The 12,356-nt window shown below is 47.4% G+C and overlaps 1 protein-coding gene across 11 annotated transcripts in view; it reads left to right on the top strand.

Moving 5' to 3' along the window:
- The window catches only part of LOC119394082 (glutamate-gated chloride channel), a 340,243-nt gene extending 331,667 nt beyond the window's left edge, over window positions 1–8,576 (top strand). For all 11 annotated transcript variants that reach the window (XM_049415628.1, XM_049415623.1, XM_049415630.1 and 8 more), the window contains one exon: window positions 3,371–8,576. In XM_049415628.1, the coding sequence (XP_049271585.1) occupies window positions 3,371–3,601 (231 nt within the window). In that variant the 3' untranslated portion in view covers window positions 3,602–8,576. The remainder of the gene's footprint in view (window positions 1–3,370) is intronic.
- The last annotated feature ends 3,780 nt before the right edge of the window (window positions 8,577–12,356 follow it).

Genomic DNA, 12,356 nt, shown 5'->3' with positions numbered 1-12,356 from the left:
CTGTCTCGTTCCGGCATGACACGAAAGAGTGTTCTCTGATGAGTGCCGATGCTGTCAAATACCGCATCTATTAGGAACGGCGAACGTAAACACGGCTTTAGTCGTAAGCAGTAACCGGAGCAACGGAATGATCTGCCGCTTCTCGTCGGCCGCAAGGAAATCTAATAACATATGGAGGCTAGTTCCCTGCAAACCTTTTTTTCAGCATCCCAATTTCATCATTCTCAGCAACACGGCACACGAAAATATGTCGGCACTGCCGTTCCAATCAGCCGCCACACGTTCATGTGCACACACGCTCCGTGTGTGCACATGCGGAACGCGCTTAGCCTTCAACATGGCGGAAATGCGCACGGTGGCCGCTAGATGGCAGCAGATTTCGCATAAGGTCTATTTAGCGATGTTCGAACATGCGTCGGACAACAGTGTAATCCAGCGTGCTCTGTTGTACTAGGTAGGTGCCACGCTAGTTCTGAAGGATCAAGATTTATATTGTTATTTTAAGAAAAACGTGATTACTTCGGTTTGTCCTTGTAATGTCCTCCTCTGACACTGCATTTGTAATACATGGTATTGATAGCACTTCGATGAGTGCAATCAACCTTCTGATAGACTACTACGTGTTCATTGTAACTGCAACGCACCACAGCTGTAAAGCGGTGATAACTACTTAAAAACCGTCCGTAGCCCACTATTATTTGCCCGTGGCTTATATTTATGCGTACATTCATTGGCTCTTAAATGTCCGGCGTCCCTAAAAGAGGCACACCTGCTTTCCCACTAGTACACCTTGTTACGAGCGAGCGTTGTAGCTACGCGCGTGGCCAAATCAGCAAATTGATCGTTCGAGCTGGCAAGGAAAAATTTACATTTAGTCGTTGGCTGCTGGTCACTAGCTTCCCGCAGATACATATATTGAAATAGATGGCACCGGATAATATGCGACCACAACACAGCCGCGCACGAAGCACGTGGTCACTGTGTATCACTTTCCTTTTTCACTTGTGCGCTTTCCCCTCAACATGCACGGTGTACCACCACTTGCCATGTTTCTATCACCGCGCGACTTCACCGCTTGTAAAGCGGTGTGAGAGCGAGGCTTCCTTCACATTTGCTCACGTATAAACACGGGCACCTCTGTCGCTTTACCAGCATGTTTCGATGCACCTGCAATATTGTTATGCTCCACAGAAACGCAACTAATCCCGTGAAGAGGCAGTCGCAATGGTACGCATTATTAGAGGATCATTCCACCTAATTCACGAAATTTCTTAGCGGCACGAGCACCGAGCGAGGCTCTTGTTTCCCTTCCAAGCACTTCCGCTTCGGCACTTACTTCCGGTTTTCCGAATAATTAGAAAAAAGTATTGTAAAAAATAAAACTGGTGCGAAAGCGATGGTTCCGGTTCGGGTTAAGAGTTACGTTGGATACTTTTGATATCGACGCATAAATTTACTTAAGATAAGGACTAAGTAACTGTCGGGATAATTAACGAACATTAATTGGATGCGTTCTCGAAAGAGCAAACGGTTTTCTTGCAAGCAGCTGGGATCGTTGCGGCACTTCGCGGAGCAGACATCAACCACGCGCTTCTTTCTACGTGGCCTCAGAGATCAGCTCCGGCAGCGCGACTAAACACAAAGTAACAAACCCAGGGAACACCAACGTTATCTAGTAACGTTATCCCAACGTTATCACCAACGTTATCTCGTAACGTTCTCCCAACGTTATCACCAACGTTATCTCGTAACGTTATCCCAACATTATCACCAACGTTATCTCGTAACGTTTTCCCAACGTTATCACCAACGTTATCTAGTAACGTTGAAGAAACGCACCAGGGTCATGAACGCCGACGTGTGAGCGCCTCTACCAGACACCTAAGTGAAGGATTACAGTCGCCTTCACTTTTTTTTCATTTTTAATGTCTGTTTGCGCTGTAACAAACATGATTACCTCTCGCTACTGTCACGTTCGTTAATCTGAATCGTCCACCTTTTCTCACGAATCATTGTAGCGTTCGAGTGACCCGTGGTTGTATTGCATATCATAACCGCAGCCCTCCAATCCCGACAAGTGTTTTTGGAGTGAACGAAAAGGGACTGAATATAGACAGAGAGTAAATCTTGTACTGGGTTACTTGCCTTGTTCCAAAACGTTTTGCATGATATACAACATAAAACACGTTCACAGAGCTGTTTAGGAGCGAACTATTATAGTTCGTGCAGCTGCAGATAGATGTAAGGTACGTCGCACCGCCTTAGGGACTTACATTTAAGTATATGACTTGTGTGTTTTGAACTGGATGTCTCACGAAAACCCGTTGCCATGGAAGGACGTACATGGCTGCTCTAACAACATGACGCAACAAAAAGACGTATATTGTGACAAACAAAGTAAACTTTACGAAGCTTTCTGAAGCGATTGCACCGGAATATGGAAGCTTTAACCGAAAGAATTACGTCTGCTTATGTGTGAGGAATCTACATAGCAGAGAGCGTAATTCTAAGACAGATATACCGGGTTTTCGATTTCGACATTACATGCACAATGGCTGTTCACAATTTAATGGCAGCGGTTTTACATACAAATCCTCGAAGCAACCTATGAGGCCGTATTTTTGAAAGAATTTTTTTCTATCTTCAATAATTCTCGCTGTTCATCTCTACAGTGCATAGAACTTCGCTTCTGACTTTATCGAGACCGGTCATACGGGGGAAGGGCCAATGATATGAAAGCTGTAAAATGAGTTGGAAATAGAGCTTACATATCGCGGCGTCTCACATCTTACTTGTACACAATAACTTATAACGTCTCACTTATACGCGTTTGAAAGGCATGTGTAATCAACACGGTGGAGCAGCTCGCTCAAGTGTTCCTCTGTTCACCGAGCGCCCACATTTCGCAAAAACGCAATGACTAGTTGGCCAGGGCAACGCTGCTTTTGCAATAACGCATGTACGCGCATGCTCCACGAGGCAGCTGTATCAGTTTGACCCCCAGATTTGAAGTATTGGCTACCATTCATTGGTTTCACGGCAAAAGTAATGCAAGCGATACCTTAGCCAAGCACCACGATAGGGGAATCTAATGCTGCACACGCAAACAGGTCGCACGCGTGGCAAACGGATAATGCTACCGAGTGCCTACGATGGGATATCGTCTACGTGTTATTGTAGTTTGATAGCCACGTAACCCTATAGCGGACGAAGTGGGGAAACGAGAGCAGCGTGGTAAAACATTTCACCAACGCAGTAATAAGTCCTTGAACATATAGCTTGCAGTGCAAACGTTCTGTTTCCTCGATACGAGCTTCGAGGTGCACGCTGACCGTGCCCTCCTCCTTTCCCTTTCTCTTGTCGTTCGCAGAGGCCGCTGGTGCACCACCACGGAGAGCTGCATGCCGACAAGTTGCGGCAGTGCGAAGTCCACATGAAGACCCCCAAGACGAACCTTTGCAAGGCCTGGCTTTCCAAGTTTCCCACGCGATCCAAACGCATCGACGTCGTCTCGCGGATCTTCTTTCCGCTCATGTTCGCCCTCTTCAACCTCGTCTACTGGACAACCTACCTCTTCCGGGAAGACAAGGAAGACGAGTGACAGAACACGAACGCCACGACAGCCGCCATCCGACACCATCGTCACTGCAGGCACGCACTCTGTCGCGCGCACACACCACGAAGACCGGCGCGCCAACGCACGATGCGCGTTGGCCGCTGAAAAAACCCGGGAGTGGGGCGGTGGGGGAGGCTATGCCCCGGCCCCTCGCTCCTCATCCTCCGTGCACGCTCGAATCGTCATCGCCACAGCCAGAAAAAAAATACAAAGATACCAAAGATACCGTGCGAAAAGTGGCGGCAACGCAACGTCGACGCCACCAGCGCCGCCGAGAGCTGCAAGCGGCTCCCACATGGTTGCCACCGCAGCTTCCTCTACGACCCTTCATCCCCACCGGCACCAGCTACGAGAAAGGGACCTTATTTCGGGCCATCCCTACACAGGCGACTGTTGTTTTCGCACGAAAGATCTTTACGCAGCTGATGCTGAAATGAAAAAAAATATAGTGGGGGAGGAATGAGAGTGTAAGAGCGTGACAAGAAACGTGTAAGCAAAAAAAGTTGTCGTTGACGAGATGTTATGTCCTATTACCGTACAATTGGTTGTTGCATTCAGAGTTTTGTGTATACGAGAAGAGTTTATACGTGGACTGTTTGCTCGAACGTATTCGTACCTCTCGTGTGTGCCACGCGTCGGTCTGCTTCTCGAACCGCAGCTGTCACTCCCGCTGAAGAAACACAATACCTGGGCACCTTGAGAGCTTGGTGCGTTCGTTATTTCGCCCTTACGGATGCGGTCGCATCGTTAGGCTCCCGTATTTAATCGGCGTAATACTCAGCCCACACCGGCGTTTACATGCCGAGCCGCTAATGGGGTAAAGGCGCGGTTGAGTGTCGGAAACTACGGACAGAGGCAGACCCTTTTGGTCACACACGAGAAGAATGTCTTCGGGCAGGCGCCGAGGATCATGCGTATCGTAAATGAAGTTACCGCGATCCATAACAGTGTAAGAACTTCTCCCAAAGTCGTAGTGATTGATCTAGCTAGTCAGAGCGTACGTAGGGATGCGGAGAGTGTGTTCTTTGACGCTTGCATATCCAACCCCTTGTCCCCGTGCGTACCCTACCCTAATTCTTCTCCTCCCTTAATTAAGCAAGCTGACTGTCACTATAGAGGGTTCAAGTGTTTATACCGCGTGTTTCTAGAAAGACAGGAAGCTTACGTACGTTCTCAGTGTCGAAAACAATGTTTTAATTTCTGCAACGCTCTAATGGTAGTGCCGTCCCAAACAGGAAAAAAAAAAAGAAACGTCGTCGCCATGTATAGCGACGCACCGCGAACTTCGTCGCGCTCTCTGTTTTGCTTCGGGAACCTTCACTGAGATGTGATCAGCCTTTGTTTCGAGTGGAGCAGCGATGCTGTAACATTGTGGGGCTTGGAATGTTGACGCGTCAACTGCAAAAAGGACCACGGCGAAAGCGGTGTGCGCACGAGGCGTTTTAAGTTGTGTCACTTGCGTGAATGACGTGTAAGCACTCTTGTTGACGGTGTGTACGTTGATATTCTTCTCGTGTCTCTTCATGGTGTTCGTTGTGGGGGAAAGGAGTCCGGGCACCGGCTCCTTTCCCGGACTCTGGGCTGCATAAGCTCTCGCGACACTTCACTGTGTACCTCTGAGCAGTGCCTCAGTTCGGCTTCGACTCTTTGTCTCTTTCTCTCTCTCTCTCCTTTTTTATGTGAACGCCGAGGAAACGTAGGCCACCGCTACGGGTCGACGTCGTCGACTCGCTTGTGTTTTGTGTACGCGCGCGCTCCGCCGAGTCTTCCACCGTGTGTGTGATGGCTGTGGAGGGCCCCAGCGGGGGAACTCTGGAATGGGGTGTCTGTGGGGGAGGGGCTACAGAGACTACCGTTTATCCCGATTGTCCTTACCGCGAGGCGTCGCAGCCAGCTCGTGGCCGCGAAGTCTCGTGGGCAACAACTTAACGCCCCTATCTGTTTTCTTTTCGCCACTAAATACGTGCTGTTCAGGCGCGTCACTCGAAAGCGAAGGACGGAGCGCACTAGTGTCCACCCACTTGCGACTTTTGGGAGTGACTGAACCGGCGTCATTGCGACGCCGTAAGTTGACTGAAATCGAGAGTGCCGCTATGAAAGAGCTGTGAAACGGGGTTGTTTCGCGCATACGTAGCGTTACATCGGCCCGAGTTTGTGTTACATTCACTTGCCCCGACGCTACGAAACTCTAGGATTCGCTGTGTGCGGCTTGACCAGTAGGAAGTGATTGGCATAAGAAAGACAACGAGCTCGAACGTTCGGTGAATAAGGCCTCGACTACCGGGCATATAGCTAAGGCACCCACGGAAACGGCCGTAGGAGGATGATTCGTGCAGCCTCTTTACAAATGGCAACATATCGCGACATTTATGTCCGACACATACGGTGGAAAACGTGTTGCTCGGCGGCCCCGGCTATGCGCGAGGCCAACGACAGGGTCGCTGCCTCAATACACCGGCGAAAAAAAAAACTGTTGCTTCCAAGCCTATCGTCTAGGCAAGTCCTTCACGAGGCTACCCACTTGAAAGTAGCTACACCGCGTAACTATACACACTGAGCCCCTTTACCCTCGAAGGTTCGTATTCGTCGCTTTACCGTTATACCGTAAAAGCGGTGCTTGTTTGTGCACTTTTGAGTTAAAAAGCGCCTTCGCACCGGGACCCCGCTAGGTGTCGCCCTTTGACATCCCAACTCACTTACACTGAAAAGCGTAAACGGGAAACATGGCGAGCCAGGCCTTCGGAAACGAAGGGCGACACCGATGCGACGCGTTGTCCCGTACGTGCGGAGGACACTTTGCGAAAAAACAGATCAAGAAGCGTGCATCTATGCATGTATATAGCATGCACGTGGACACGCCGGTGTACACAGGCGTATACAGGTGTTTGTTTGTAAAGCGCGGGGCACAAGGTTAAACCCTGTTGCTCGTTCTTCTCGTCTCGGTTGAAATTGCCACGCGAAGTGTTGTGCTCTGAAATGTTCTGTCATTTTGGGGAAATAGCGTCCACGAAATGTCCCACTGAGACTAATAAACGCAGACAAGTTTGCTCAAAATTAATATAATGACACCTGGGCATACAGTTCGTGCTAATCGCTTCTGTAGTCCATTCGTAATTCTTCCAGTCAGTTGTCACTGATAGCTCAACAGTTAACATACGCGACATTGTGACTGATAGTCAGTGTTCACCTGAAGCTATTCGTTTAAGTGGAAGGACCGTGAGCAGCTCTTTCAGAAAGAAACGAAGAATCATGCGCAGTTTTGCCGAAATTAGGTCAACTAGATCGTAAGTTTCTATGCCCCTACTACACGAGCTGTCGCCAAGCAGGCTAACTTACACATCGTTTACAATACGGTCACCAGCTAAAAGACGCTATTTCCGAGATAAATTCAGAGCCCAAAGCGCGAGTTATCTTTCTTCAGATATTTAAAGAGCCACGTGGCATTGCATCCTTTATCGGTGTACATAAAAGTGACGTTAACATTTTTTGGTGAATCGTGTGTACTCTTGTACTTCGTCTCGACACGAGCGAGTACGCTCACCGACAGTTAAGGAGACTTACGTTTAGGGAAGCAGAAAAGAAAGTCTGTACTTCGTATCGCAGGGTCCACAGTCACCGTTGTACATAGATGCGTAGATCGGTGTGTGCTTACGTCAGTGTTTGTCGTATAAACTTATTTCGCTGTACATATGTTTCAAGTGTTTCATAGTGAGTTGGTGTTTTCTTACGTGCACCTGAAACTGTCTGTCAAAAAAAAAGTGTGGTCAAAGTGAACGTTTGTTGTTTGCCAGGCAGAAGGCGTATGCTCGTTGCCCATGTATTCATCTTCCTAAAGTACGAATTTAGGCGACTTAATCCCGTTGGACAAGAAAATCTCATCATCCAAGATAAATTCCTAGTTGGTAAACTTGAATGATCAAGAGAGTCGTCTGCCTACAAAAGCTGTAACGCCGTCAAACAAGAAAACGCTGATTAGATGAAGCTCAAGACTAAATTTACGGCTCAGTTTTAGCTTCGAAGTAAGACATCGATCGATTGATTGACGCTTAGACAAAATCAGTGCTGCTGTGTGAGCGTTAATCCCGCCATTTAAAGGTAGTACGAGACAAAACAAATTAACAAGGATGTTTAGACTTCATTTCGGAAACCCACGGGTGACAGCACGCGGTCTTGCGCCTGCTTGCGCTGTTATTTTGGGTGCGAACAAGCGGTAGCAAGCGTTAAGTCTGATGTTAGGGCCGCCGTTGTGCTCTTTTGCCTGTTGGGCTGATTCCGAAAGAATGCACTGTACCAAAGGCTGTTCACATCTCAGTGTCAGTTTGTGTACCGTACGAGAAGCACGGTTCTCGCCGAGCTCACGTTGTTGTCGAGTTATTCTGTGTTTTGGGTTGTTCTTCTTCATCCTTTTTCACGACTGTGTTCGAGTTGAAAAAAAATGTGGCTTTCGTGTCTGCACCCACGCACCGCCCCAGTGCTGAGTGTTACATCGGAGTCAGTGCAGTATCTCTCCCCAGTAGGTCATGCATGATTTTGCGTCACCGAGTTTGAATAACGCTTCTGTGGAAGAATCAAAAAACGACGACGAAGCACGCGGAATCGAAGTGTTTCTCTTGTACAGTCTGAGTTGGTCCCCCCTGTTTCTAGCATGTACACGCGCGGTCAGCACGCAGATATTCTATCGACAAAACATGGCTACTGTTAATAATAAAAAAACCAAAGCAAACACCGATTTCGTTATCTATATCTCCCCCTATAGGCATAAATAGCGTCGAGTGTAACTATACCAGAGTTCTTTTTTGGGCGGCGAAAGTTCTCGCCGTGAACTCCACTGGATCTGTGACGTACATAGATACATAATTTGTTAGGTGCAAGCAAAACATTCTGACGTATAACTAAATAAGAAAAAAACGTTCGCTTTATCGAGTGACATGAATGCTCAATGAAGGAAGTTTGCTGCTCACGATGTCTTCTGTCTTCATTGATTTTCACGCCCATGACGGCACCTTGCGAACGTGTCAAAGGACCACGTCACTCTTTCTTGCCTTAAAACGGCTGCTGACGCCACAGTACTTCTATGTGTCGCTTTAGGTTAACGCATTAGACCAGCAGCGTTCAGAAAAAGTTCGATGACCGAACATGATAAGTTTCTTACTGGGAACAGAAGACATTCAGCATACTTTAGTGCAACTGTATTTAACAACATCAACACGTACAAAAATAACATGATAAGTTTCTTGCTGGGAACAGAAAACATTCAGTATACTTTAGTGTAAATTTATTCAACATAAGCAACACGTACAAAAATGAGTGCTCGTTCCGGGTGATTTACTGCCCAGCGCAGTTTCACGAACAAAGCCACTTAGTTACAAAGAAAGCAACAGCAATCAAACTTCATCTTCACTCTTGATGCAAATACAACTCTAGCCTGTTTAACATACTGTCGCCGTTATATTTTTACCGCGACAAAGCTCCAAGTCGGGCCAAATGCACTGGACTCAAGCTTCGTATATATAAAGGTAAGAAGTGAAGGTCTCGACAGATTTCCCTCTTATTTTGCTTTCCGAAATTAGACGTATACGATCGCTATAACAATGGCACGCCAAGAGCATTTCTTTTTTTTTTGGCTGGCTTGTTGAAAGACAACTATTTCAAGAAATGCGCAAATATACGCATATACGCACAGCGTGTGAATATGTGCGCCATACAAAAATAAACTGGCGCCATTTGGTCATTGTTGCCCTGCTGCCATCAATCTAAGAACTCAGATACAAATTATCTGTGTATACAAGTCTGTCAATTCGCTCCCCTCTTTAAAAGAGGGGAGCGAAAGTTGCAATTCGGTGTCCAGTCAACACCACACAGAAATGTTTACCCCCAAATCACACACGTCACTAACAATAAAATAAAAGAAGACAGCATCACACGAGAAACTCTTTCACACACTAAATCGCCAAGTGTTTAGCAGCACCCAAGTTTCCGGAGTAAAAATTTTTGATGAAACATCAAGAATTTTTGGGACACAAAAAATGGTTATTCGATCTCAAATGTCATAACAGCACACAACGCTATGAACAGCGAACATAACGCAGCAGAGCAAGCAGTCCAAATACAAAAAGGAAGGTAGACCTGTAGACCTTCTAGCTTAAACCACTGTTTCAGATCCCTCCCCCCTCCCCTTTTGTTTTTTTTTTTTTATTACGGCTATGGATACAGTCGGATGGAAACGCTGCTGTAGTTAAAAAATGCAACACTAGATTAAATATTACTCAGCTGCGACACGCCGTTGCCATGTGTTCCTATTTTCTCGCCTTGATTTTACCGATACGCTTGGCACATCGCGTGCACTTCTGGTATACGTGCGTGCCAGCTCATCAATTAAGTTGCGCGGGTAAGTCCAGTGCATTCACCATTTTGTGTCTCGTATTTGGATATCGGGATTCGAGCTTCAAGAGCTATGTCTTTTTTTTTTTTTTTGCTAGTTCCTCCAGCAGCAAACAACGCACATCCTCCTTCATGTACGACTTCCCAGTTGAACTTGTCAATTTAAAGCGTTGAGCATAACAGGCATTTTTTTTTTTGCTTCCCGCGCGACTCATTTCAGCATCACAGTATAGAAAGTACGTCGACTTTCGGTTGCCGTATGCATATACAAAGGACTTTCATTATGTGCAGGAAATATCATCGAGATAAGTCCAGCACTGTTTTAATGTCCGCTTGAATAGAAAGAGATGAAGGCTGAACGCCGGAAACTTCCCCCTGGCTTATTAACACGTTACACCAAAGGACAGTGGCACGACACATTGAAAGACCCACTGATATGCGGTGCACAAGCTGCGCAAGTAACAGGCACACAGCTGTAACACACACGCAAAGGAACAGCACCCTCGTTGTGTTGTAGGCGCTGTTCCAAGGTCCGGGAACATGGAGCATTTCGAAAAGAAGCTGTCGCGGTAACTTAAGGCACATTTGTAGACTGCTGTTGTGATCACAAAGCCCTCCGGACGCATAGAACTGGACATAAGTCATCGCACATGTCGCACACGTTACACACACAGTAGCTATACCGGCAAGTGCAATTTGCGCAAGTAGATCGCGTAGGAGTGTTTTGTGCTTCATACCGAAATTGCCAGCAGCGGAGCTATAGCTGTCGTTGGCGTTGCACTTTCTTTTTAAAGCTCGCGCCAGCCGGATTAGCACGACCGCAGTCAGTGACACTGCAGCTCAAGCAGCGGGAGTTTGCTTGACTTCCCAAGATTATCCTCTTGCGTGACTGACGTGTGCCACAATAAGCTGCAATGGCTGTGTTGTCGAGAGAGCTCCTTTAGCCCAATAAATCCTCCGCTCTATAGACTAATACGGGATACTACGAGGGTCGTTATTCCTTCGGTACGCGTATAAATAGCGAGCATAGACAAGGGCATCGGCGGGCGTTCTGTGTCGCGTCATGGTGCCCGGGGTCGCCTGTCCTTTGCCATAATGACGTCAACGTAGCACGCCCTCATTCACGCACACATCGACACACGCATATACTCACGACCACATCATTGCCCCGCCACGGTGGTCTAGTGGTTATGGCGCTCGACTGCTGACCCGATGGTCGCGGGATCGAATCCCGGCCGCGGCGGCTGCATTTTCGATGGAGGCGAAAATGTCGGAGGCCCGTGTACTTAGATTTAGGTGCACGTTAAAGAACCCCAGGTGGTCGAAATTTCCGGAGCCCTCCACTACGGCGTCTCTCATAATCATATCGTGGTTTTGGGACGTTAAACCCCAGATATTATTATATTATTATCACGACCACATCCCGCAAGTGGTAGTGAGCATATGCGCGTGTGGATGTGAGCGTGCATGAGGAAGTGCTGAGTTGAGCCTAGTTAATTCTTACGACGGCTTACCAACTACACTCGGCTACAACCTAAGCAAAAATGTGAGCTCCGCCCACAGATTCGCGGCGCGCTTGTCCTTCGCGTTTGAAAGGCAATCGTGCTAGCTGGTTTCCGCTCGAACCGTAAGTACTTTTTATCGGCTAATTCAGATACTACGTGTATTAGGAGTTAACGGTTCGTCGTCACTACCTAAACGATTATGTTTAGCAGAACAGCGATATCAGAATCTCCGACGAAATTTACCAGGACGTTCAAGTATTCCACCTAAAACCGGCGTCACAAATGTACGTCTGTATGGTAAAGTAAACTACCTGAAACGCTCGAGAATCTAGTGACGTCACTAAAATAAATAAGCGCGAATGGGTGGAGCATTTATGCAAATTCTCTGTGGGAGGGACAGCGGATGGTTGTAGGTGGAGCTGGTATTTTTTATAAGGTTGTAACCGAGTACAGCACAACTGGAAGTTCTTTTAAACCTGTCCTTTGATCCCACGTTTACCGCAATGCGCGTCTTGTCTGTTCTCGCTCCCATCCTCGCTGATTGCGAGCACGACGCGCTCGCAACCACTCGCTCAAGTGGTTAACTAGACGAAATATACCTCAGCGGGCGTGTGCACCAGGTGAACAGAACTTGAGGGTTTGCAGCCGGCCATGCCATGGAGGTTTCTTAATGTACACCGCACGTTCGCCTAATTAAAGCGATACTCCTCATGTTTGACGCGTGGCAGCGAAAATCCGCAGCTTGAGACCGATGAGATAACGAGCCAGCTTATACGACGGCATGGATTTATGTTTGAACGTTCCAATTAGATTGCACGATTGCATTTAAAAAAATACTGTGATTGGATGTACAC

The sequence above is a fragment of the Rhipicephalus sanguineus genome, chromosome 5, assembly GCF_013339695.2.
Source record: "Rhipicephalus sanguineus isolate Rsan-2018 chromosome 5, BIME_Rsan_1.4, whole genome shotgun sequence".
NCBI lineage: Eukaryota > Metazoa > Arthropoda > Arachnida > Ixodida > Ixodidae > Rhipicephalus > Rhipicephalus sanguineus.
Note: the sequence above shows the minus strand (reverse complement) of the source record. Positions and strands in the feature narration are given on the sequence as shown.